Source organism: Xenopus tropicalis, chromosome 2 (assembly GCF_000004195.4).
Source record: "Xenopus tropicalis strain Nigerian chromosome 2, UCB_Xtro_10.0, whole genome shotgun sequence".
Classification (NCBI taxonomy): Eukaryota; Metazoa; Chordata; class Amphibia; order Anura; family Pipidae; genus Xenopus; species Xenopus tropicalis.
The window spans coordinates 13,121,579-13,148,975 of NC_030678.2; the positions used below are offsets into that span (position 1 = coordinate 13,121,579).

General features: G+C 43.4%; 1 protein-coding gene across 4 annotated transcripts in view; it reads right to left on the reverse strand.

Moving 5' to 3' along the window:
• Window positions 1–1,875: 1,875 nt before the first annotated feature.
• Window positions 1,876–27,397, reverse strand: part of LOC101730243 (MORC family CW-type zinc finger protein 3) — a 92,570-nt gene continuing 67,048 nt past the window's right edge. The window contains exons 18-25 of one of the 4 annotated variants that reach the window (XM_031896555.1): window positions 24,342–24,419; window positions 22,868–22,889; window positions 21,155–21,276; window positions 16,963–17,043; window positions 16,232–16,253; window positions 11,462–11,574; window positions 8,242–8,793; window positions 3,177–3,267 (exon numbers count right to left, since the gene is read on the reverse strand). In XM_031896555.1, the coding sequence (XP_031752415.1) occupies window positions 8,274–8,793; window positions 11,462–11,574; window positions 16,232–16,253; window positions 16,963–17,043; window positions 21,155–21,276; window positions 22,868–22,889; window positions 24,342–24,419 (958 nt within the window). In that variant the 3' untranslated portion in view covers window positions 3,177–3,267; window positions 8,242–8,273. Of the gene's footprint in view, window positions 3,268–8,236; window positions 8,794–11,461; window positions 11,575–16,231; window positions 16,254–16,962; window positions 17,044–21,126; window positions 21,277–22,867; window positions 22,890–24,341; window positions 24,420–27,397 lie in introns of those variants that run through there. The other 3 variants (XM_031896554.1, XM_031896556.1, XM_031896557.1) reach the window with 3 other exon arrangements.

A 27,397-nucleotide genomic window follows, 5' to 3' on the forward strand; every position in this document is an offset into this window, starting at 1 on the left:
AACTCCATATGGGTTATACCAATTCACCATGATGCCATTTGGCCAGCATGGAGGCCCTGATACCTTCCAGAGGTTCATGGATAAGGTATTGCGCACTGCATGGTGCATTGTAAGGGAGCCCTGGAATGTGTTGTCACTGCACATTGATGTCCCACGATGGGCAGAGAGTGAGAACTGTCCATTTGAACCCAACCTATGAGTCAAAATAAATACACATCACACGTGAAATAATTTGGAAATTCATTTCATTTGCAAGAAAATATGATATACATTTAAGAACAGGGCACCCATTGTCCACTATAACTATTAACTGATTATTATTAAGTTATTGATTATTGTTTCTGCTTATTCCCCTCCCTGGTATGGCCAGCCCACCTCCCCACACCGCTCAGCATCTCTCTCACCCCCTCCTCACTTGGAAACTCTTCTCTTCTCACAAGGTTTCTGGCACTGCTGTCCACCCCCCCCCCACACACATTCCCACTGCTCTCTCTTGTGAAACTGGGCACAAGGCCAGAGTTGGGGGCAACAGAGGTACTCCCAGTGTCGGACTGGCCCACAGGGATACCAGGAAAACTCCCAGTGGGCCCAGGTGTCAGTGGGCCCTCCTGCTTCTAGCCATTTGGCCTAATTCATGGTCATTACTTGTTTTTCTATGGGAACAAAGCCACTAAATACATATAAGGATAGATTATAGTATGTAAGGATTAAAAGAAAACAGGAAAATATAGAGACTGAGTAAGAAGTGGATGAAAAATGGTTTGGAGAGTGGCCCCATGGTGTAAGGTTTTCTGGTGGGCCCCTGGGGTCGCAGTCGGACACGATCGGTAACCCAAAACCAGAACGGTAGCGCAGTACACAATCAGGATCCAGAAACAGTCAAACGGGCAAAAGGGTCAGTCTGGGCAGAATTCACTCAAAGTCAGGATACAGGACAAAATGCGCACCCAGGAACTATGGTAGATAGACCTATAATGGAAACTGGGAGGTAGGGATTTAAAGGCTAGATAATTAAAGATTCAAAACAGCTGTGTGTAAATAGAGAGCACCGGAAGCCATCATTCCTGCCTGGATAACTAAGAATATCATTAAAGTGAACCAGAAACCCAGTAATCCTGCTCATATAGGTGTGAGGCAAGGAAACTGCACAACAAGCAGTGGGTTCCTGGTTCAAATCCAGGCAGGATGTTACAGGTCCATGTTCTACCCATGATCATTTACCCAGTTACATTATAGCAATTATTAAAGTTGATTTATCTAACAAGCAAATGTGATTCCCAAAAGTAAGAAAGCTGTATATGTATGTATGTATGTATGTTACAGTATATATGTGTGTGTGTGTGTTACAGTATATATATATATATTATTAACATTTATTTATAAAGCGCCAACATATTCCGTAGCGTATATATGTTACAGTATATATATGTGTGTGTGTATGTATGTTACAGTATATATATATGTATATGTTACAGTATATATGTGTGTGTGTGTGTGTGTATGTTACAGTATATATATATATATATATATATATGTGTGTGTGTGTGTGTGTGTGTATGTTACAGTATATATATATATATATGTATATGTTACAGTATATATGTGTGTGTATATATGTTACAGTATATATATATATATATATATATATATGTGTGTGTGTGTATGTATGTTACAGTATATATATGTATATGTTACAGTATATATGTATGTGTGTGTGTATATATATGTTACAGTATATATATATATATATATATATATATATATATATATATATGTGTGTGTGTGTATATATGTTACAGTGTATATATATATATATATATATATATATATATATATATATATATATATATATATATATATATATATATATATATATATATATATATATACACTGTATGTGTGTGTGTATTCTAAAATACCCCACTAACATGTAGTATCATTACAAGAATAACATTGTTACATTTTAGATTTTGGATACAAATGATCCTTGTGCCCGAGCCAAGCCAACAGGGTGAATTGAGAACAAGCAAATGATAGGGTCTCAGTTACAACTGAAAATAGAACCAGTGTCTGTATAGGAGTGAGTAGAAAGCCTGGCTGCATTGTACATATCCTGTTGGGCGGGCATAAAGGTTTTGTCAACTTTTATTTCATGTAGTTCCCAGGAGGATTGTGGGCAGCTAAGAAATGTTTCTGATTTACAGTTGAGAGGGGGAGTTGTTTTTTAATTATGGGTAAAAAGTGATTGCCTGGGAGTCCAGCACCTGCCCAGTGGGTATCATGGTTCTCTAGTGATAAAAGAGAAAACCATTAAGTCCTGTTTTGGTTCCCCACTAGCTGGAAGAGGTGGTGTGGTAGAGAGCCAGGATGACCGGCCCCAGCAAGAGGAGTAAGTGTTAGAAGATTTGTAACAGATCACTCTAGGAGTGAGAGGCAGGATCAGGGTAGTTATTAGAGCAGCCAAAGGCTTCAACAAGGACAGTGAGGGATAGTACCCTATAGTGTCAATGCCACCAGTATAGGAACTCAAGTGGTGAGGCTCAGGGATCTGAGATACCTGGAAAGAGTCCATATACATAGGTGGATTTTAATGAAGGCTTGGGGAGGTCTCCCTAAACCCAATCCTTAGTAAATGTACCCTAACTTGCCTGCAGTACTGTGCTGTACAATGTTCTAGTGATCAAACATGAGGGAGGCAACATGGGCACTGATTGTGAATGCAGTTGAAAAAGGTTAAATTTTAAAGGACCATTTTTAGTGTTGCACAGCTGCTACAAACTGTGTTGCTTCAGTACTTGTAAAGTTATCAACATTCATGTGTCTGACAAAAATCCCCAAAAAGTCAGCCAGTCAACTAACACATCACAGTACTCTAAAGCATATGTTCTGATGGGCTTTTCAGCCACATCCAGTAGAAAAGGTACGTGCCACAGCACATTTATCACTGCATTGGCCATATAGTATTTCCAGCTTTCATGTTAGTTCTGTTAAAGCATCTCTCCCATTAACTACTACTTCTAGATCTTTACAAAAACATAAACTTTCTCCTAATCATTTTCTTTTCTTTTTTTGGCATGTTACGTTATTCTAAAGAAATAGGGAAAAGAAATAAAGCAAACTAATAACATAATACAGACATTGAGGTAAAATACACAAATTGCAATTTTGTAATATTAACATTTTCTCAATCATGTAGACAGTTGCAGGTCGGGCATCAATGTGGTCAGCAAATACATCACGATTTTCTGCAGAGATCGTAACTTGAGGCTGCAAAGGAAAAACATCTACATTTAAATCTGAAATTAATAATGAATATGGTGACGTCGTACTTAACGATTCTATAGATGCCACAGGCTGGCCAGAACCCCACATTGGCTGGGTGAGGACATAACTAGCCTGCAGGCTGAGGTGGATGACCCTGGTTTAGATCACAGTAACCTTCAAAATCCATAAAAAGTCACAAAGGTCATCAGAGGATGACTATAATGTAATATTTATTGCAAAGATGCACAGTAGTGTTGGTGGTCATGATGTCTGGCTCAGTGCTGTCCAGCTGGTGCATTCGACCCTAGGGTCTACCTTGTGTGGCCCCTTTAAAATGTATCAGTACTGAGATTTACTGGCCCTGAATTGTTCACCTCTTAGACAGTACTGTACTGTTCATCTTACAGTGGTCACGATCAGTTAATTGCATGATCCTGATAGGTCTCCTGCTCTACTCCTGTGCCTGCCCAATGCTGCCTGTGTGCCATACTCTACCTGCCCTATGCTGCCTGTGTGTGCCATACTCTGCCTGCCCTATGCTGCCTGTGTGCCATACTCTGCCTGCCCTATGCTGCCTTTGTGTGCCATACTCTGTCTGCCCTATGCTGCCTGCATGTGCCATTCTCTGCCTGCCCTACCCTGCCTGTGTGTGCCATTCTCTGCCTGCCCTACCCTGCCTGTGTGTGCCATACTCTGCCTGCCCTACCCTGCCTGTGTGTGCCATACTCTGTCTGCCCTATGCTGCCTTTGTGTGCCATACTCTGCCTGCCCTATGCTGCCCGTGTGTGCCATACTCTGCCTGCCCTATGCTGCCTCTGTGTGCCATACTCTGCCTGCTCTATGCTGCCTGTTCGTGCCATACTCTGTCTGCCCTATGCTGCCTTTGTGTGCCATACTCTGCCTGCTCTATGCTGCCTGTTCGTGCCATACTCTGCCTGCCCTATGCTGCCTGTGTGTGCCATACTCTGCCTGCCCTACCCTGCCTGTGCGTGCCATACTCTGCCTGCCCTACCCTGCCTGTGCGTGCCATACTCTGCCTGCCCTACCCTGCCTGTGCGTGCTATACTCTGCCTGCCCTATGCTGCCTGTGCGTGCCATACTCTGCCTGCCCTATGCTGCCTGTGTGTGCCATACTCTGCCTGCCCTATGCTGCCTGTGTGTGCCATACTCTGCCTGCCCTACCCTGCCTGTGCGTGCCATACTCTGCCTGCCCTATGCTGCCCGTGTGTGCCATACTCTACCTGCCCTATGCTGCCTGTGTGTGCCATACTCTGCCTGCCCTATGCTGCCTGTGTGTGCCATACTCTGCCTGCCCTATGCTGCCCGTGTGTGCCATACTCTACCTGCCCTATGCTGCCTGTGTGTGCCATACTCTGCCTGCCCTATGCTGCCTGCGTGTGCCATACTCTGCCTGCCCTATGCTGCCTTTGTGTGCCATACTCTGCCTGTCCTACCCTGCCTGTGTGTGCCATACTCTGCCTGCCCTATGCTGCCTGTGCGTGCCATACTCTGCCTGCCCTATGCTGCCTGTGTGTGCCATACTCTGCCTGTCCTATGCTGCCGGCGTGTGCCATACTCTGCCTGCCTTATGCTGCCTGCGTGTGCCATACTTTGCCTGCCCTACCCTGCCTGTGTGTGCCATACTCTGCCTGCCCTATGCTGCCGGCGTGTGCCATACTCTGCCTGCCTTATGCTGCCTGCGTGTGCCATACTCTGCCTGCCCTACCCTGCCTGTGTGTGCCATACTCTGCCTGCCCTATGCTGCCGGCGTGTGCCACACTCTGCCTGTCCTATGCCGCCTGTGTGTGCCATATTCTGCCTGCCGTATGCTGCCTGTGTGTGCCATACTCTGCCTGTCCTACCCTGCCTGTGTGTGCCATACTCTGCCTGCCCTATGCTGCCTGTGTGTGCCATACTCTGCCTGCCCTACTCTGTCTGTGTGTGCCATACTCTGCCTGCCCTATGCTGCCTGTGTGTGCCATACTCTGCCTGCCCTATGCTGCCTGTGTGTGCCATACTCTGCCTGCCCTATGCTGCCTGTGTGTGCCATACTCTGCCTGCCCTATGCTGCCTGTGTGTGCCATACTCTGCCTGCCCTATGCTGCCTGTGTGTGCCATACTCTGCCTGCCCTATGCTGCCTGTGTGTGCCATACTCTACCTGCAGGAGCTGAGCCTGGTTGGGGTTTGTTAGCATTTGGAAATAGTTGTTAGATTTTTATGCGCTGGGGGTTGCCGTGCTATCCACAGGAGAGGAGGAGCCATATTTAAGGGTATGTGTTAATACAGATGGGATTTACCAAGCCATGCCCCAAAACAATAAGGACTGGGAATGACATAGCATACAATAAAACCAACCCATGCAAAATAGGCCAAACAACCAGGCCAACATAATATCCATGAAACAGGACTAGCAGACTTACAAGCCAAAAGCCATAACAAGGGCCAGGGAACTTGCAAGCCAAAAGCCATAACAAGAACCAATGGACTCGTGAGCCAAGGGCCATAGCAAGGACCAGGGGACACAAGAGCTGCAGCAAAAGCCAACAGTCTCATGAGCCAAGGGCTATAGCAAAAGCCAGTGGTCACAAGAGCCAAAGGCAATACCAAAGGCCAATAGCCATGTAAACCAAGAGCTGTAGCAAAAAAAAGTATCATTGCAGGCCAGATGTTAATCCAGACAATGTTGGCTTCTAATGTGCTAACAGTTAAATCACCAATTAAGGAGGAAGGGGACCAAGCAGCCGACAAAACTCAGTAGGAGCAGTTGAAATACAAATGGACTCCAAAGACTACCAGATAGGGATGAAACCTCTAAAGAGAAACATATATCCCATAGAAATGCACAATAGAAAAAGAAAAACTGCCTGTTAAGTGCAGAGGAGATACCATACTGCTATAGCAGTAAAAACATCCAGCCAGTCCTGGAAGCACCTGGTGTAATAATGAGAACCCATACCTGCTGTGTCTGCATAGAGGCTCACACAAATCAAAACTGCAATAGCAAAGTTCCTCAAAGGAACACGTGCACCTTACTAGGTAGCATTGGCTTGTCATCAAAACTCCAGTCAGAACCCCAAATAAAGACTGCTTATTAGGTGCAGACTCATTGTGAGAAATGATGGAGATACCATACTGCCACAGCGTTGGAACCCCCAACCAAACCAGGAAGCACCTGGTGTAATAATGAGAACCCATACCTGCTGTGTCTGCAGAGGCTAAGGCTCAAAATAAAACCCTTTAGATATTAAACAGCAATAGCAAATAGTTCCAGGGGGACTTATGCACCTTACCGGATAGCAGGGAGTAGTTAGCAAGTATGAAAACGTCACCAGGAACCCAAAAAACTGTGGGGGCTGAGGTACATAATTTGCATAGATAACCTTAAGTGTAAATGTCCAAAGCCAATCCCTGCAGAAGTAGATGGATTCCCAAACTAAAAAACTAAAAGTCTTTGAATGCTGACAAAAACAATCCTCCAGGTATAGTACCTGCGTATAACACCTGCATATAGTACCAGGGTATAGTGCCTGGGTATAGTACCTGTGTATAGTACCTGTGTATCGTACCTGCGTATAGTACCTGTGTATAGTATGAGTGTATAGTACCTGTGTATAGTATGAGTGTATAGTACCTGCGTATAGTATGAGTGTATAGTACCTGCGTATAGTATGAGTGTATAGTACCTGCGTATAGTATGAGTGTATAGTACCTGTGTATAGTATGAGTGTATAGCACCTGCGTATAGTATGAGTGTATAGTACCTGTGTATCGTACCTGCGTATAGTACCTGTGTATAGTATGAGTGTATAGTACCTGTGTATAGTATGAGTGTATAGTACCTGCGTATAGTATGAGTGTATAGTACCTGCGTATAGTATGAGTGTATAGTACCTGCGCATAGTATGAGTGTATAGTACCTGCGTATAGTATGAGTGTATAGTACCTGCGTATAGTATGAGTGTATAGTACCTGTGTATAGTATGAGTGTATAGTACCTGTGTATAGTATGAGTGTATAGTACCTGTGTATAGTATGAGTGTATAGTACCTGTGTATAGTACCTGTGTATAGTATGAGTGTATAGTACCTGTGTATAGTATGAGTGTATAGTACCTGTGTATAGTATGAGTGTATAGTACCTGTGTATAGTATGAGTGTATAGTACCTGTGTATAGTATGAGTGTATAGTACCTGTGTATAGTATGAGTGTATAGTACCTGCGTATAGTATGAGTGTATAGTACCTGTGTATAGTACCTGCGCATAGTATGAGTGTATAGTACCTGTGTATAGTATGAGTGTATAGTACCTGTGTATAGTATGAGTGTATAGTACCTGTGTATAGTATGAGTGTATAGTACCTGTGTATAGTACCTGCGCATAATATGAGTGTATAGTACCTGTGTATAGTATGAGTGTATAGTACCTGTGTATAGTATGAGTGTATAGTACCTGTGTATAGTATGAGTGTATAGTACCTGTGTATAGTATGAGTGTATAGTACCTGTGTATAGTATGAGTGTATAGTACCTGTGTATAGTATGAGTGTATAGTACCTGTGTATAGTATGAGTGTATAGTACCTGTGTATAGTATGAGTTGCTTCTCAGGTAAAGTTACAGCTGCAGATTCTCATTTTCAGCCTTCATTTCTGCACTGCCTTCAGTTTGTAATATCTCCTGAGCCCTGTCTGCATCTGTGCTTGATTGGTCAATTTTGCTGCCTGTCAAGAAAGCTGTGCTCTTATTGGAGAATCCACAAGAAGAAAAATCCAATCAGAGCACAGCTGAATCGGCTTGCAGGAACAGGAGATTTGCAGGACAGTGCAGAAAGGGAGTGAGGGTTTTTTGTTTCTTTTAAGATGCCAAGCAAGTTTGGGGAGACTTAGCCTCTAGCCTTATTGAAAATCCGCCTATGCTAGGGAGGGACAAGTGCCCCCCATGCCCATATTTTTGCTCACCCATGGCTGCATACCTTACTTGTATACTCAGCCCTTTAAGTGGAACATCATTCACTTTGCTGCTGTTTGGATTCTGGGTCCCCCTGTGCCTGACTCGGCCTTCAGGTCCTGCAGCGCTTTCAGCCTGTCGATTTCTTTAAGGCTCTCTTCATACTTGCTCCTCAGATCTGAGATGTGCTTTTTTAATTCTTGCACCTTTAAAGCCAGCTCTCCACAGTACATTTTCAGCCTCTTAATTTCCTGCTCCATTGTGTCATTTGAACTTTCCTGGTGATGGGTTTGGTGTGAGGTTTCCATTTCACGTTGGGCTATTCCATTGCAGTTAATGTAAAGGTTGGAGCCTGGCATTGGTTGGTTTCCCTGACTGCTGTAATCATTGCTTGCATCTCCTTCACATTTATTCACATTTTCAGTGACAATATTATTTGAACTGGTACCAATATCTTCCATTATAATAATATCATCATCATCATCATTATCATTGCTGTTTTGATGAAGATCAGTTGGTCCTGATCCAATGAGCTTTTGCTTCTTAGCAGATGTGTTCTCATAAGATAGAGAACGTCTCAAACTAGAAAGATAAAAAAAAAGCATCCCACAAGCTTTAAAATCTCATAGTGAAAGCAATATGCATTATCCTACCACTAACATTCATTCTCTGCATTCCACATTCACTGTATGCAATGCAATCTTAAACTGAAATCTGTGTATGTGTAGGTCACACTATAAGCAATCTAACAATGAGCAGCTTGGCCACATCACTCAGCAGCACAAAGGGAAACCAACTGGCCCAAGTCATAGCAAAACCCACAGACCAGATGAAGCTGCTTCTGTCATTAAAAGGTCTGTGATATAATTAACTGGTACTTAATTAAAATGAATTTTTTTCATTCTTTGGTGGTTTGGTCCTTTTAAAGAATAACAGTAGAGGAGAAACCTGCAAATGGGAAAAATGCTTCAACTAGTTTTTATAATTAGATTAACCCTTTAAGTTTCACCTGCCTACACAGGTTGCATTAGACTTTCCAGGATGCCTTTTGATTGATGCTGATGAGTGTGAGAACAGGCAACACATGGTATGCAAAGATAAAAAAAGCAGAGACTATTAAGATTAGCAAAATATGCACTATGTATTACAAATAAATTATATTACAAAAGAGTAAATAAAAAGTAAACACTTAAGGTGTTTTATTTTCAAAATATTTTAGAAATTTTTGTAGGGGGCATTGAATGTAGGGGCCCAGAAATCATAGCACATGGCAGCACTGGGCAGAGTTGGTCAGACCTGTGTGTATCCCCTGTCTCCTGGTTATGAGCCGGAAGCTTCTCTGGCTTCAGCCAAACTGTGAGGGTCAGACTGAAGGACAAGCCCCTGTGATCTCAACACTGCTAACCCAGTACATACAGACTGGTTGTTCCCCAAGTCCACTGGACAATACGTTACATTAGTAGCTCTAAAATCCTCCCCAGAACATGGGGGCTGAGGGAAGCAAGAGACCAGACTAAACGGCTGCATTAATGGCCACAGGAGGAGCGAAGTCACGTATTGATATGCTAATGTTATGATTAAGTGTATTTTAATCTTTTAATATATTTATGTGTAGCCCACTTTAGGAGATTTAGTGCTGCTACCTGCTGAGATCTAGTGGCGCTAACAGGATCCTGAGCCCCGCTTACTATGGGGAACAGATGTTGCTGTACTATTTGGCGTGTCTCCAACCAGTATAGGGACAGACTGAACTGTAACTCCCTTCCTGAGAACTTGATATTGTACTTGTACTTGGGGACTCCCAGCCCTCCTGGCACCTTGCCCCCTCCCTTTGGGGTAGATTCTTACCAGGCAGAGTGGATCCTCCGTGTATGCAGAGACCAAGACACTGGATGGATGTTTAACCAGTGGAACTTGTTTATTAGCACAGATGTATCAGACAGGCAGATCACACGGGAGCAATGTTACAGTCAGGTTACACTCCCTCTTCCTTAAGAGACCCTCTCTCCACGAGATACTAGCAGTACTCCCCGTCAAATGATTCTCTTTAGGGGTTCCCTCCGGTACTTCTCGCCAGAAGACCCTCTCTAGGGCTCTCCCCGGTACTTCACGCCAAGCGGACACCCCCCTTGAGAACTCACTTCAGTACTTCCACTCAGATACCCCTGGATTAGGCAAATCTCTTATACTTAGCACTTTGTTCCCTGACTCCAGCTATGAGTGCTGGTGGATCTTAATCCAGTAATTCTCCTGTTGGGGCCAAGCTGCCCAGCTAGCTTGCCTGTCTTCCACTCCTAGAGCGGACTATACTTAAACAACTCTCTGTCTAACACCGGCCTGTTATTAACCTCTATACCAGAGGGGTCCCAGGCAGGAAGACCTGGCAGCACATGGCTGCATACCCATACCCTATAGTCTATGCACCACCCTGTGGCCATAACCCGAACTGTAGGGAAGCTAACTCCCATTTAACTGTGTAAGTACCAAACCATCCCAAGGTGTCCCATTACCGGGTACTACCCTCCCTTGGGGTCTAACCTGGGGGTAACCATCCTAGGGGCCAAATCTTGGAGATCCCTACATTTGTATAATCGTATAAGAACACATCCTATGTATTTTTATGTAAGGACCATAAATTGATACAACAGCCCATGGGCATGAAACATACTGCCAGGATGCATAGGAAAATGTATGGTAAGGTATTTTGACATGTAACTGCCATAAACAGCAATAGCTTTGTGACTCTTAGAAGTTTCACTCACCATACACTGCATAGAGGCGGCCTACACGTGCACTTGTTGTTTTAACTAATGTATATGGTGTTTGTTATTTTTGTTTAAAAACAAGAAAATGAAACCAGATCACTTTAGCCCTTCCTGACACTTTCTGGTCCTGCTGCTTAGAGAAGGACGGGGCTTATTAGATAGGGAGCTCTGAGCAAATTGCCCTGTTTATTAAGGGGGGGCGGGGCAGGAAGTTGATAAAAAAATAGAAAATATGGTTTTCAAAAAACAGGCAGGATGCATTTTCAGCTGTGCACATTTTATACAAAGGTGTGTTTAGGTGTATACTGTCCCTTTCACCCAGACAACCCCGCTCTAAAGTGATTGGGGTTACATCTTATACCATAATTATTTACAGGGTAATTTAACACCATCTCCTGAGCTACTAAAAATCATAGGTACCAAAGCACCTGGATTCCCCCCCCGGGTGCCATACCCCTGCCCCCCCTCCTATCCCCGGGACATACCTTTTGTTGATACCAGTTTCCAGACTCTGATTTGGCTCAGAAAGTCTTTCATCTGAACTGAGCTGTAGCTGCATATCCTCATTTTGTGGAACTGTAGGTTTATTTGGTGCAATCTGCAGAATAGAATTTTAATTTCAGTCTGCGGTAGGGTTGCCACCTTTTGGCCCACTTTATGACAATGACAATGCTTGGGAACAAGTCAGTGCTGACAAGGGCCTGGGAATTTGGCAGACTGAGCAGGATAAACCCATGTAAATGGGATTTTTTTAAGAGTTTGGAATTCTGTAGGGACCCATAGGGTTAAGCTCCCTATGGTGTTATCCCTTATCTTTTCCTTATCTGTGCTGCTATAGGGCAGAGCCCTCTACACTCAGATTACAGTTATTAGGCTTTCCCTAATAGGTTTAGCCCAGGTTGACCACTCCCCTTGGCAGACTATATAGTGTCTGGCACAAGGAAGTGTCTTTCTCTCTGGCTGCTGTTGTCTCAGGCTTCACGTCATTGAGCCTGGAGGCATAAGGCCCCAGTAAAGAGTACCATCTTTATATTAAGTCGGGGACAGGGCCCCGTGAACGAGGTAAAGCCAGAACAGTCAGTACTATTAATAGCACCCTCTAGAAGTGGTGAGAACAGTTAGCTTATTTAGCAAGGGCAGTTAATAGCCCCATCCAGGAGATGTAAAAGGGTTTAGTCTACCCCGGCTCTGTTGTCGTTCTTTAGGGACCGGTTTTATTAGACGCCAGGTACCAGTGTTAGGAGCTCTCCCCTGGACCATAGTCGGCCGGAACACTCCCTTCTGAAAGGTCTTCATCTCAGGTGTCAACTAATCCTCTGTGCATCCTCCAAGAGGGGTATTCTGTTCCTAAAGGGTCACATCTGCTACTCCATTGTGACATAATCCTATACTGCTGTGTCTGTGAGTATAATCCCTGCTGCACTATTGAAGTTGTGCCTTGTCCAATAAACTTGTACTATAGTTCATCAGCAAGAACCTTTCTGGCGTCCCTTATTCTATCTGCACCACACAAGCTCTATCTAGTTGTAGTTCAACTACACCCTCAGCTCCATTAAATACCTCCCACATAGCGGAGGCCCAATCCTGTGCATTAAGGTCGCATGTAACACACATGGGCGTCCACAGAAGGGGGCAAGAGGGGGCACTTGCCCCCCCCTGGAAAAGTAGCAAAAAAAACAAAAACCTTACTCCGTTTCTGCACTTTCCCCTCAAGCCCGTTTTTGCTGTGCTCCGATTGGATCTTTCTTCTTGTGGATTCACCAATCAGAGCACAGCTTCCTTGACAGACAGTAAAATTGACCAATCAGAGCACAGATGCACACAGGGATCGGGAGATTTTGCAAACTGGAAACAGAAATAAAGACTGAAAAGATGAATCTGCAGCTGTAACTTTACCTGAGAACCAACTCTCAACTTTTGCTGCAGTTTTCATCCCACAGGTACTATACAGTTCTAAAGAATCACTAGCTGAGATTAAATTGTTTAATTTATAATCTATCCCCTACCCTAACACATGGAGGGTAAGTTAACTCTTTCCCTCTGAAAAAGCTCATTGTGTGTTTATATATGTGTTGTTGTTTTTTGCACTTACTATTTTTTTTTTTTTTTTGTCATTGTTTTGTTCATTTATAGTAAGTTACAGTGGGGCCAATGTTGTGTATCCGTGCCAGTGTTATAGTGCCAGGGCCTGAATATCTGCCATCAGTACCCACTGCTCCTCATGGCATATAATGTGCTGGGTTTGTAAATACGGACTGCTTCTCACTGTATATAATGTGCTGGGTTTGTAAATACGGACTGCGTCACTGTATATAATGGGGAGTCAGTACCCACTGCCTTTCTTGCTATAAAACTAACATAAACACATCTAAAGGGGTGGTTCACTTTTAAGTTAACCTTTAGTATGTTATAAAATGGCCTATTCCTAGCAACTTTGCAATTGGTCTTCCTAATTAATTTTTTTGAATAATTTGCCTTTCTCTTCTGCCTCTATACAGATTTCAAATGGGGGCCAAAAAATATTGCTCTGCGAGGCTACAATTTTATTATTATTATAATTTTGTATTACTTATTTTTCCAAGTAGGCCCCTTAACTATTCATATTCCCATCTCTTGTTTAAATCACTACCTGGTTGCTAGGGTAAATAAGACCCTAGCAACCAGATAGCTGCTGAAATACCAAATGGAGAGCTGCTGAACAAAAAGCTAAATAACTGAAAAACCATTAAAAATAAAAGTGAATTCGAATGCGAACTAGCCCTTTAAGCTAACTGATCCCAAACACAAATGTTTGCAGATCCCCTAACAGAAGTGCGCATATGAATACTTTTACTACTAATACTAAACATTTTAGGGTAAAAAAAAAAGCACCCCCACCCGCACTTTTGTACAGTATCCCTGGGAGTCAGTGGGAACGGCAAGAGGTAGTTGGGAGGTTAACTTTTTACGTCAGCAGTGAATCCACTAAGTGTCACATTAGCTGTAGGTCAGTCTGTGTATAGGCCATATTTAGCCTCCCCTAGTATCATCCTGCAAAAAAAAAAAAAATATATATATATTTATCTGTTGCAGGATGATGCTAGCTTACTTGCCCCCCCTTGGAAAATTTTCTGCGGACGCCCATGGTAACACATGCTCTATACCTATTACTAGCCTGGGTTTTGCCATATTATAGCCAAACAAGTGTTACAATTCATTCCCAGAATTCCTTTTGTTTGCTTTTGTCTGTATGAGGCAGTCTCCTCAACCTTATTTATTTGTTTGTAGAACCACATGGTGACTCTCCCTAAGCTGATCAGAAAACCCTGCACTGATGAGCCCCAAGAAGGGCAAAACCGGTCTGTAGTTGGGAATCAGCTGATCAGCTATTGTCCCGGCTTCTGCTTTATACCCAGTGGGGGAGCTTTAGCCTATAGGATAAACCCATGTAAATTGGATTTTTTTAAGAGTTTGGAATTTATTCCCAGAATTCCTTTTGTTTGCAGACTGGGCAGGGAAATTGACTGTTTCCCCAATGGGCAAAGCAAAGGTGGGCCTGTTCTTATAAGGGGGAATTGGGCAGCGGACAGGGTAAGTAAAGGGAGGAATTTATAAGGTGTTACAAATTTACTGGCAACCCTATTCTATAGGTAGTTCACCTTCAAGTTTACTTTTAGTATGGCCCTGTTCTTAGTAACTTTTCTAATGGCCTTAATTAGTTTTTATTGGGTTTTTTTTATACTTTTTGAATATTCCCATTTCTCTTGACTCTTTACAGTTTTTGATGGGGTCACTGACCCTGACAGGCAAAACCACTACTGCTTTGTAGCGATAAAACTTTATTGTTGTTGATACTTTTTATTCTTTATCTTTTCTATTCAGGCCTCCAATATTCATCTATCAATCTCTCTTTACAACCACTGCCTGGTTGCTAAGTTACTCTGGAACTTAGCAACCAGATATAGCTGCTAAACATTTTCAATACTAATATTGAATATAGCTGCTAATAATTCTCATACTCATGGGCATCCACAGAAAGGGGCAAGGAGGGGAAGCGCCCCTTCCCACCCAGTTTCTTTAAAAAGTTCCAAGAAAATGTTTTGGAAATTCAGTTCGCAACAACACAAAAAGGCTTTTTTATACTCCCCACACCATGACAAGCCTTAATTGTCCATTACTCACAACGTGATATCGGAAGGGACTAAAGAGGATTTGAAAGGAAGCCTTAAGAGCCAGTAACTAAGGTAACTAGTAGCTAGCAGCACACCTTTAGCATTTTCAGGGGATTGGATGAGATAAGAGTGTTTATTGGTTGTTAGGTTTAGGCTTTGCTGTTTAGAACAAACTTGTTTTGTGTCATGCTTAAGCACTGGTTGCATTTTATTATGTTCTCAAGATTACCTTTACAAATAAAGGTTTATTTTGATCCATGTGGGGCATATTCATTATAGTGTGTAAACCAACATCCCAGTGATGTTGCCCATAGCAACCAATCAGCAGTTAGACTTCAACAGTCACTTACAAGTTAAAAAACAAGAGCAAAGATCTGATTGGTTGCTATGGTCAGCATCACCAGTGATGTTGGCTTACACACTATAATATACTGCTGTGTGTTCCTGAAAAGAACTATGTATAAATAGAATTTAATTTAAACAGAGTCTGCCACCTATGCTGAGTAGAGCTGAGTAGCATTAAAAAGCAATACCAGTTGTAAATGTTTTCATAAATGAATTTGCCTACATTTATCATCAGGCCAAGGGTTCACCCCATGTGGTATTGACCACAGGGTGGTGGGCCTTTGACCTGGACCCTAGGTGCCCTTTCCTTTATGTTTGCCAATTATCACTGTATTTGAGTAGTTAGTGTTGTGACCATAAAATTTTAAGCAAGTGCCTCTCTTTTTTTTCACATGCAAAGTCATGCATTTGTTTTACTAAAAGATTGCAATAAAAATAGGATCTAGAGCTCAGGCCTCAAACATCAACAACACTGAGACTTGCACATTTATAGCAATAAAAGTAGTCTTGCATTGCTGAACTAGGAACTATACCAGGATGCAGTATATTAGCGGCTTGTACAATTCAATCACTTCGCTATTATTTGGAAGCAATTCTTCTAGGCCAACCCTGACCATTCTTTCACCAATGTTGGAGTTATTGGATTGAATTAAAAAAAAACAGTACAGCACCCCTCTTTATAAGGAAAAACTAAAATATTGTCACTAGCATCACTGCTAATCCCTCTATATCGAGCAATTGCACAGTAAGATAACTCACCTGCTGAATTCTTTTAGTTTTCCTGCAATAAAAAATATGGAAATAATAATGATAAATAATGGAAAAGCTTTGGAAAATGTCATACCAAACATTCTTATGTTACATTTGACACCTTGTTTCTGTAACCTGTGAAACTGTTTGCTTCCTAGAGAACTACAGGGCCAGTTAAAGGAGACATATTGTGTGAAAAACATGTGCCAGTGCATTATAATACTCTAAATATAGAAGGAATGTGCTGATTTATTAAAAATTTCTCCAAAAAACCTGCTACTTCCACCCAACCAAGCGTACTTTTTCCCAATATTGATCCATATCATGGCCCAAGGGACAAACATGACAATAGTAAATGCAGGTTGTTGGGGCAAGGACAGGATCAATAATCAGATATGGCCTCACCATGAAGGGAATTTTAAACCTGCCTGATAGATATATGGTTGATTTTGGGTCAGGTATCTGTCAGATTGGCCATTGGGGGAGCCCATACACAGGCAGATAAGATGCCGAGTTGATCAGAAGGGGCCAAATTGGCAGCTTAAATCTGCCTGTGTGCGGCCACCTTTAGAAATACGCATCTGGAGGTTTCATACACTGGGTGCAGGTACCTTTAGTGAGTTAGCCACTCACCCACCTCTGTAATGAAAACAGCTTTGTGTTCATGGTGTGGCCACAACAGAGCTTCTTCACTGTACTGTTATACAACATATAAGCTCTCCCCTATGTGTTTAACTTACCTTCTTTTCTGGGTTCTCTCATCAGAAATGTCATCATCATCATCATCATCAGCTTCAGGCTCCTCAGGAACAGAACGATCTCTGTTTAAAGACAATGAAAATTATGACAAATGTAGAAAATGGGGAATGGAAGGTATTTAGTATTTCAGGTATTTACTGAACAGCAACCCTTTCCCTACAATATATAAGTCTACGGAATGTCTACAATATATATGTCCGGTGTCGGACTGAGATGCCGGGGGCCCACCAGAAAACCTTGGCCCATGGCCCCCCTTTGCACTATAATTATTATTTCCACTTTCCCGCTATTATTCCTCCTTTCCTCATTTAGTCTCTTTAGTACCCTAATCTCTTTGTTCCTCTTTTCTCTCATACAAGAATAGGGAATGACCATGAAATAGGCCACTGGTAGTTTTCCTGGTATCCCCATGGACCAACTCCATTGGAAAATTATAACCATTGGAAAATGTCTAAATAATGCATATTGGAAAGTTGTTTAGAATCACATTTACTTTGACTATGTAAAACAAATTAGTTTTTGGGTTAAGGACCCCTTTTGGACATTAGGGCCTTTCTGGAGCTGATTGTACAGCCTTACTGCCTCTAAAGTTTATTCCTGAAATATTAATTATTGTGCCAAATATGGTACAGGTATGGGACCTGTTATCCAGAATGCTCTGGACCTGAGGTTTTCTGGATAAGGGATCCCATACCTGTATCTAAAATTGAAATCTGTGCATCTGTGAGTCATGCTATAAGTGATCTGATCTATGTTGCTTAGTTTGGCCAAATGACTCAAAATTAGAGAAGGAAATCAGTTGGACTATTCAGGGCTGGACTGGGGGATGCAGGGCCCACTGGGGCTACAGCCTCAGTGGCCCCTGCACCCCCCCCAATAGGCCCCTGCAGTGGCCTTCACACCCCCCACAGGGGCCCCCACCACCCGTCAAACCCCCGGCCCAGTCCGACATTACGACTATTTTAGAATGTACAGAACTATACTTGAATAGCTGTAAGGGTCAGTAACAGCATGACAATAACCTGCCCTATAATCCTCTACATGTGATGCACCCCCCCAAATAGGCCCCTGCAGTGGCCTTCACACCCCCCACAGGGGCCCCCACCACCCGTCAAACCCCCGGCCCAGTCCGACATTACGACTATTTTAGAATGTACAGAACTATACTTGAATAGCTGTAAGGGTCAGTAACAGCATGACAATAACCTGCCCTTTAATCCTCTACATGTGATGTGGATTCCCAGTTTCTGCATACAATGCGCTATTTCTATTTAAACACCTTTACTGGCTTTTGGGAGGGTTTTTCTGACCCAAGTTATGAGGAAAGCAACAGACCAGATAAAGCTGCAAATATCACACAACTTTCTCTTTAACTCTTTTACTGCCAACGACGTATGGGATACGTCGTGGCAGTAAAAGGGCTTAACTGCCAACGACGTGTCCCATACGTCGTTGGCATTTAAGCGCTGCTTAACAATGACGCTGCTTCTAACAATGACAGCCCCCCTGGGCAATGTGCCAGGGGGGCTGTCATGAGGGTCCTGCGATCGATCGGGTCACAGGACCCTCCAGGAAGCAGCAGATGTGATCGCATCGCATCTGCTGCTTCCTACTTCCCCCCCAGCGCCGGCCCACTGAAGAGGAGCCGATCGGGTCTTCAGGACAGGTAAGGACTAAATTTTTTTTTTTGGCATTTACACACTTACATACATTTATACACACTTACATACATTTACACACACTTACAGCACACATTTTAGCAGTTTGTTTGTGTTTTTTTTTCTTAATTTTTCACACTTTTATACACTTATTTACACTCATATACACACTTATACACTATAACACAACTTTTACACATGTACACACATGTATACACAAACACTTAGGTTTTTTTTTGTTTTGTTTTGTTTTATTTCATTTTACCACTTTGTTTTTAGTTTCTTTTACCTAAAAACTGTTTATTTTGACAGCGTGACTATTGGATCAGATATTCTGACCACTAATTACGCTGTCATGTGACTTATTTTGTTGTTTCACTGATTTGCACAATTTTTGTGGTTTTATGGCATTTTATCCCTATATAAGTGTTCCTGATCTGTTTTTAGCGTAGCTTTGCCAGGTGTAACTTTGGTGTACAAAAATAACTTTGCCTATTTTGAATTCATCAGAATGTGTACTTTCCAAAAATATATGGTTTTCTGGGGCTCTCTGTATAGTTAGGGGGGGTTACTGCACATAATACACTGACAGGGGGCTCTGTGTGCAAAAACTGAGTTGGCAGGCGAGAAATCCTTATGCAATATTTTCATTTGGGGGTCAGTACATACCGCAGACTTTGGTATATCTATGCATATTGGGCATCAAACTGTTCAGTAGGCCTCTGGTGTTCCTATTTGGGGTGACTTGCCTTTGTACGCAAGAAATTGTGTGAGATAAATGCGGCAAATTGCAAAATTTTTATGCGATTTTCTGAAATGTCATAAAAACCAATAACTTTAGGAAAGCTCTGCAGATTGGTACTTTGGTGTAGAAAGGACTCTTTACCCTTGTTGGATTTGTCAGAATGTGTACTTTCCATAACAGAAATGATTGATCATATGGGGGTATGTTCACATTCGGGCCTCTACGTGCCACATACTTAGGTAAACCTATACATATTGGGCATCAAACTGTTCAGTGGACCCCTGGCGTTCATATTTAGGGTGTTTTATCTTGGTACCTAATGCTATGTGGGAGATAAGATGCTGCAAACTGGAAGCTTTGAGGGGATTTTTGGAAATGTCATCAAAATTGCTAACTTTAGAAAAGCTGTGTGGCTTGGTACTTTGGAGTAGAAAGACATGGGTACCCATTTTAGATTCGGGGGAATGTGTACTTTCCAAAAATATATGACTCTCTGGGGTGAGCGTACTTTTTACTAGTTTTATCCCACATAAATGATGTAAATGTGTTGATTTTGCTGGAGCTGAAATGACAGAAATGACAGTACATATGGGGGTATGTTCACATTGGGGCCCCTACATGCCACATACTTAGCTAAACCTATACATATTGGGCATCAAACTGTTCAGTGGACCCCAGGCGTTCATATTTAGGGTGTTTTATTTGGTTACTTTATGACCTGTAGGAGATAAGATACTATAGACTGGATGCTTTGAAGCAATTTTTTAAAAAAAATCACAAATTTTGATAAAAACCAATAACTTTAGGAAAGCATTGCGACTTGATAGATAGTTTGGAGTAGACAGACAGTTGTGCCTATTCTGTATTCCCCAGAATCTGTTCTTTCCAAAAATGTACAATGGGATAAACCTTCTGTTAGTGGAAAATTTGTCCTTGAAATCTAAAGTATGCAGCTTTCTGGAGCAGTCCTTTGGAAATTTGGTAGTGTACTGCTGGGAGTTTTTGACCTATACAAGTGAGAAATCTCCATAAAACTATATATATTTGGTATTGGCACGTTCAGGAGACATGGGACTTTCCAAATCAGTTGTATATTCATGCATAAAATATTTTTTGTTTCTAGTATGTGTGTTTATATTATGGAAAATTAGATTTTTTTTTGCATTTATAGACATTAAGAAGCCTATATCTTGTTACAGAATTGGAATTACACAAAAATTCTACCATATTTTGAAAGCTTAGGTTGTTCTGAAAAAAACAATATATTGTTTTCCTGGGTAAACTAAAAGTCCCCCCGAGGAAAGGCCCCTAAAGTGAAACAGTGCAAAATGTTCAAAAACTGTCTGGCAATACAAGTTCCGCTTTGACCAAAACAGCTGGCAGTAAAAGGGTTAAAAATAATTTTTAGATGTTTGTGATATAAATATGTGATATTATATATTAATATACAGAATAAATATTAATTAAAATGATTTTTTCATTCTTTTGTGTTCCTGGCCCTTTTAAAGAACTGGTTTTCATATATCCAGTTTCACCATTTTAGTTCCACCTGCCAGAATATAAGTGCAATAGGGCTGCATAATAGATGCTTAGTTCCAGGATTCCTTTTGACTGACACTGATCTCTGCACTTACTGGCAACCAGAGCCAAGCCAATATATAGGGGTACTCAAGGCAAGCTCGCTCTGCAATTCTACCCAACACAACCCCACCTCCCCCCAGTTCAGCAACATTCCCCCCAACCTGCAAATCTGTCAGTGGCACAGTGAACCTTTTGTTAATATCAGTCTCCTGATTCCGATCTGGCTCCAAATCCCTCTGACCTGAACTCAGAGATGGCTGCATTTCCTTACTCTGTGGTGTGCACGGTATTGGAGGTATATCTGCTGTCATCTGCAGAATAGAATGTTATGTCAGTTTGACTTTTTCAAAATTTTCTCTGGGAGATGGCCTTCCCATAATTCAGAGCTTTCTGGATAACGGCTTTCCAGGTAACGGATCCAATATCAATAGACTGACAGATGTAGATACAGTAGATAATATGCATGGGGTCATTTAAATCCCCTATTAATTCCAGCATAGTTGCAGTTGCAATAGGGTGATGCATCTGGCACAGTTGTGGTCATTGAGTAAAAAAACAAGTGCAGTTGAGCACAAATTGTCCCATTGATGCCAGTTCTGATGATACTTTTAAAATGGCACATGTGCCCAATTATTTAGACGCAAGGTTGTTTTCCCCCAAATGACACCGGCTTCTGTGGGAACCCTGAGGTTGTGATAGATGTTGGCAGGGTATGTATGCCTAGGGGTATGTGCTCTGTGGTCTGTGATCTGTGGTACTTGTGGTAAATAAATGAGGCCTATAATCACTGTAAATCCTTTATAGCAGGGCCAGAACTAGGGGTAGGAAGAAGAAGCACCTGCCCAGGGTGCAACAGTATAGGGGCACTACTCTGTTGCCACCCCTAGTCTGGGATCTCTTACCCCGATGCCTCATTTCCCGGCATTGAGCGCAGCGCTCCCTCCACTATCAGCGTCCCTGCGTGCACATGTGCAGGGGGGTTTGGGGGCAAGGTGGGGGCGAGGTGGCCTAGGGTGCCCTCTAACAACTATTAATGGTGATCTACATCTAAATAGAAAATGAAAGTAAACTTACAGTTCTCCTCTGAGCAGTTTTGCAATCCTAACAGATTTTCTTTTTTACACAGTTTCTTTTAGCAGATTTAAAGGGTCCAACATAATTCTGGTTACCAGGGGAAGATGTGTCTGATGCGATTGCAGCCAATGCATGAAAATTGATTGGGTGAAAGTCCTGCTAGCGTCATTACCACCTTTCAGCACAAGAGTGATATGGTGCAGCTAGCTTGCAAAGATTGATGAAGGGTGCTGTGAAAACACTGGAGCAACCTACTTGTATGGAGGTGGTGGAAGCTCCAGGGTTTTTCCAGCGGTCTGTGTAAAAAGGCGCTCAACACTGAGCTGAAGGGCTATACAGAATACAGAAGGGCTATACAGAATACAGAAGGGCTATACAGAATACAGAAGGGCTATACAGAATACAGAAGGGCTATACAGAAGTGCACGGAATGCATATTGATGCAAGTACCTTTAATGAATGGGTTTTTTTCAGCTAAAGCAACTACATTATGTCAAGTTAATTACCAATATATTCTGCGAATTGCAGGGTTTGGGCTAAGCAGCTCGTTCTCTCTCAGAACTACTGTGTCAGTAACACTGCTAATCCCTCAGTATAGAGCAATTGTACAGTATGTATATCTTTATTTATAAAGTGCTACTTATGTACGCAGCGCTGTACAGTAGAATAGATTAATACAAACAGGGGGTTATTAAGGTAATAATAGATAAATACAAAGTATAACAATAAATACAAATAAATACAAGGTACAGTTGCAATAACATAAGGGTCAAAGACACAAGAGGATGGAGGTCCCTGCCCCGTAGAGCTTACAGTAAGTGAACTCACCTGCTGAAGCCGTTCAGATTTCCTACATTAAAAAAAATATATACAGTTTAAGAGAGAAGTTTTGAAAAAACAAAGTAAACAAAAATGCCTGATCCCCTAAGCCCATTGCTGTCAGCTGGCAATCCGGCATCCGCTCAGCAGGTTCCATGTGTAGCACCCAGAGCTTTCTGTATCACACAGGGTCACTGTAAGTGGCTTCATTCTACAGGGGCCCTATATTTATATTTATTTTAGTATTACACGTAAGTGTGCACGTTCCTGTTCTATATATTGCATATACTGTATGCTACTGTTTCAATTAGGGAAGCACTGAATCTAGGATTCGGATCGGGATTCGGCCAAGATTCTGCCTTTTTCAGGAGGATTTGCCCAAATCTGCGGTCCTGGCCAAACCAAATCCAAATCCTTAAAATCACATAAATGCGGACGTTGAAAATATTTTATGTGCAGTTCTTTTTAACCCTTGGGTACCTTCATTTGCATATGCAAATGAGGATTCTGATCCGGTTCAGTATTCGCCCCAAATCTTTCACAAAGGATTCTGCAGAATCACAAAATGGTGGTTTGGGTGCATCCCTAGTTTCAATAAGAATGGCCCCAGGGGGTCAGACAGTTGGTTTTCTTCCGTCTCCTACACACAAGGCAAGCATTATGGCAACTGCCATTTATGAAATATTTAGAGAAGGAATTAGCTGTTTATTTGGTAAATAATATCCCTGCTCTCTGCTTGTCTAAATGCACATAGCAGTACAGGTATTGGACCCCTTATCCGGAAACCCATTATCCAGAAAGTTCAGAATTACGGGAAGGCCATCTCCTATAGACTCCATTATAAGCAAATAATTCACTTTTTAACAATGATTCCCTTTTCTCTGTAATAATAAAACAGTACCTGTACTTGATCCCAACTAAGATATAATTACCCCTTATTGGGGGCAGAACAGCCCTATTGGGTTTATTTACTGTTTAAATAATTTTATTAGCAGACTTAAGGTAGGAGATCTGAATTATGGAAAGACCCCTTATCTGGAAAACCCCAGGTCCAGAGCATTCTGGATAACAGGTCCCATACCCGTAGTACTTAGCATTGCAGTGTTGCAGAGTTGGGCTGCTGGATTCTATTCTGACCAGGGTACTATGTGCCGGGAATTGGTATGTTCATCTTGTGTTTGTGTGGATTTCTTGCTACAGCCCTAAACATAAAGCTGATGTATGTATGTGCCTCTGGTGGGGAAATTAGATTGCAGGGTCCACTGGGGCAGAGACTGTAGAGAGTGTATCATCTATATTTCATTTTTGAAACCTAAATACTTTTTTGTTATTTTACATTAAAACAACAAGTGCTGTATCTTTCCCTTTAGTAAGTATCTAAGAACTACACACTGAGAGGATTCAAGCTGTGCCTGAGCGCACTGAGTGCAGGTACTATTAGGGTACCTTTAATATACAGTAAAATAATGTATATATGACTTACCTTTTCTTATGGGTCTTTTCATTTGTGGAGTGGTCACTGTCAACATTATTTTCAGGCTCCTCAAGCTCAGAAATATCTCTGTTTAAGGAAAGTTACAACTATGATAAATATAGAAAATAAAAAATTCATGGAGTTGAACACAGCACACTGGCATTCTGTAACTGATTCTACTTTCTCTCATCACTTACTGTCCTGGCCTTGAGTTGGGGGAAATGAACTGTGGGTAGAATGTACATGATGCATCCAGTACCTAAAATGTGGGTGCCATCGAAGGTAGGACCCAGAAATCATGGCACGTGGCTGTTGGTAGCACCTGTGTGTCCCCTGTCTCCTGGTTATGAGCCGGAATGTTCTGTGGCTTTAGCTAAGCTGTGAGGGTCAGGTTGAAGGACAAGCCCCTGTGATCTCAGCACTGTTAACCCAATAATTGGAGAATGGCTGTTCCCCAAGTTCAGTCAATCACAATCACATCTCAGAGAATAAATCACATTTATAGCACCCCAGCCCTACCCAAAATACAGGGGATTAAGCAAGCAAGCAGCAGGCATAAATTGCAGGACAATGGGGACTGTAAGAGCAAGATTGTGGTCACTTTTATTGACACCCTGATGCGATTGTTATCAGGAAATGCCTGGAATCAAACCCTGGTTTGCATGCTAAACTGTGCCTGCACTAATCTCAGCCACTGGGGTATTTTGGAAACTGTGTGGGTCAGTTATCCCAATGGACATATGTTACCTCTCCCTGCTGCTCTCTCTCCTCCACCCACCTTGTTAACTTCAAGTGTCCTCGGTTAAGCAATTAAGGCCATTTGTAAGCCAGTTACATCCAGCTCCTGGTTGCTTGATCACTGAGCTCCCCAGCCAGACTGCTTTCCCGGTTAATCCTTGCCTTGTTTTCCTGTCTGTTCCTGGTTTTAAGTCCCCGAGTCCTGACTCAGGGACATGGAACCAGGAACAGACAGGGAAACAATGCAAGGACTAACCGCAAAAGTCTAAATCTGGCTGGGGAGCTCAATGATCTCAGGTTTACAAAAGGCCTAAATTTCTGAATCAAGGACATTAGGGGGGAGATTTATCAATCCACGAACTCGCAACCCCATTGGAACTTTTTCGTATTTTCCTTAACTTTTTCGCCGCCGTTGCTAAAAAATCGAATTGTTGAGTACGATTGTTTCAGATTAATTTAAGCTTCGGTATGGTGACTTTCCTTGGGCCAGATTAAAGCTGCAGAGTGCCATTAAGCCCTATGGGAGACTTTCCTTGGGCCGGGTTGGAGCTGCAGAGTGCCATTGAGCCCTATGGGAGACTTTCCTTGGGCCAGGTTGGAGCTGCAGAGTGCCATTGAGCCCTATGGGAGACTTTCCTTGGGCCGGGTTGGGGCTGCAGAGTGCCATTGAGCCCTGTGGGAGACTTTCCTTGGGCCGGGTTGGAGCTGCAGAGTGCCATTGAGCCCTATGGGAGACTTTCCTTGGGCTGGGTTGGAGCTGCAGAGTGCCATTGAGCCCTATGGGAGACTTTCCTTGGGCCGGGTTGGAGCTGCAGAGTGCCATTGAGCCCTATGGGAGACTTTCCTTGGGCCGGGTTGGAGCTGCAGAGTGCCATTGAGCCCTATGGGAGACTTTCCTTGGGCCGGGTTGGAGCTGCAGAGTGCCATTGAGCCCTATGGGAGGCTTTCCTTGGGCCAGGTTGGAGCTGCAGAGTGCCATTGAGCCCTATGGGAGACTTTCCTTGGGCCAGGTTGGGCTGCAGAGTGCCATTGAGCCCTATGGGAGACTTTCCTTGGGCCAGGTTGGGCTGCAGAGTGCCATTGAGCCCTATGGGAGACTTTCCTTGGGCCAGGTTGGAGCTGCAGAGTGCCATTGAGCCCTATGGGAGACTTACCTTGGGCCGGGTTGGAGCTGCAGAGTGCCATTGAGCCCTATGGAAGGCTTTCCTTGGGCCGGGTTGGAGCTGCAGAGTGCCATTGAGCCCTATGGGAGACTTTCCTTGGGCCGGGTTTGAGCTGCAGAGTGCCATTGAGCCCTATGGGAGACTTTCCTTGGGCCAGGTTGGAGCTGCAGAGTGCCATTGAGCCCTATGGGAGACTTTCCTTGGGCCGGGTTGGAGCTGCAGAATGCCATTGAGCCCTATGGGAGACTTTCCTTGGGCCGGGTTGGAGCTGCAGAATGCCATTGAGCCCTATGGGAGACTTTCCTTGGGCCGGGTTGGAGCTGCAGAGTGCCATTGAGCCCTATGGGAGACTTTTCTTGGGCCGGGTTGGAGCTGCAGGGTGCCATTGAGCCCTATGGGAGGCTTTCCTTGGGCCGGGTTGGAGCTGCAGAGTGCCATTGAGCCCTATGGGAGACTTTCCTTGGGCCGGGTTGGAGCTGCAGAGTGCCATTGAGCCCTATGGGAGACTTTCCTTGGGCCGGGTTGGAGCTGCAGAGTGCCATTGAGCCCTATGGGAGACGTTCCTTGGGCCGGGTTGGAGCTGCAGAGTGCCATTGAGCCCTATGGGAGACTTTCCTTGGGCCGGGTTGGAGCTGCAGAGTGCCATTGAGCCCTATGGGAGACTTTCCTTGGGCCGGGTTGGAGCTGCAGAGTGCCATTGAGCCCTATGGGAGACTTTTCTTGGGCCGGGTTGGAGCTGCAGAGTGCCATTGAGCCCTATGGGAGGCTTTCCTTGGGCCGGGTTGGAGCTGCAGAGTGCCATTGAGCCCTATGGGAGACTTTCCTTGGGCCGGGTTGGAGCTGCAGAGTGCCATTGAGCCCTATGGGAGGCTTTCCTTGGGCCGGGTTGGAGCTGCAGAGTGCCATTGAGCCCTATGGGAGACTTTCCTTGGGCCGGGTTGGAGCTGCAGAGTGCCATTGAGCCCTATGGGAGACTTTCCTTGGGCCAGGTTGGAGCTGCAGAGTGCCATTGAGCCCTATGGGAGACTTTCCTTGGGCCAGGTTGGAGCTGCAGAGTGCCATTGAGCCCTATGGGAGACTTTCCTTGGGCCAGGTTGGAGCTGCAGAGTGCCATTGAGCCCTATGGGAGACTTTCCTTGGGCAGGGTTGGAGCTGCAGAGTGCC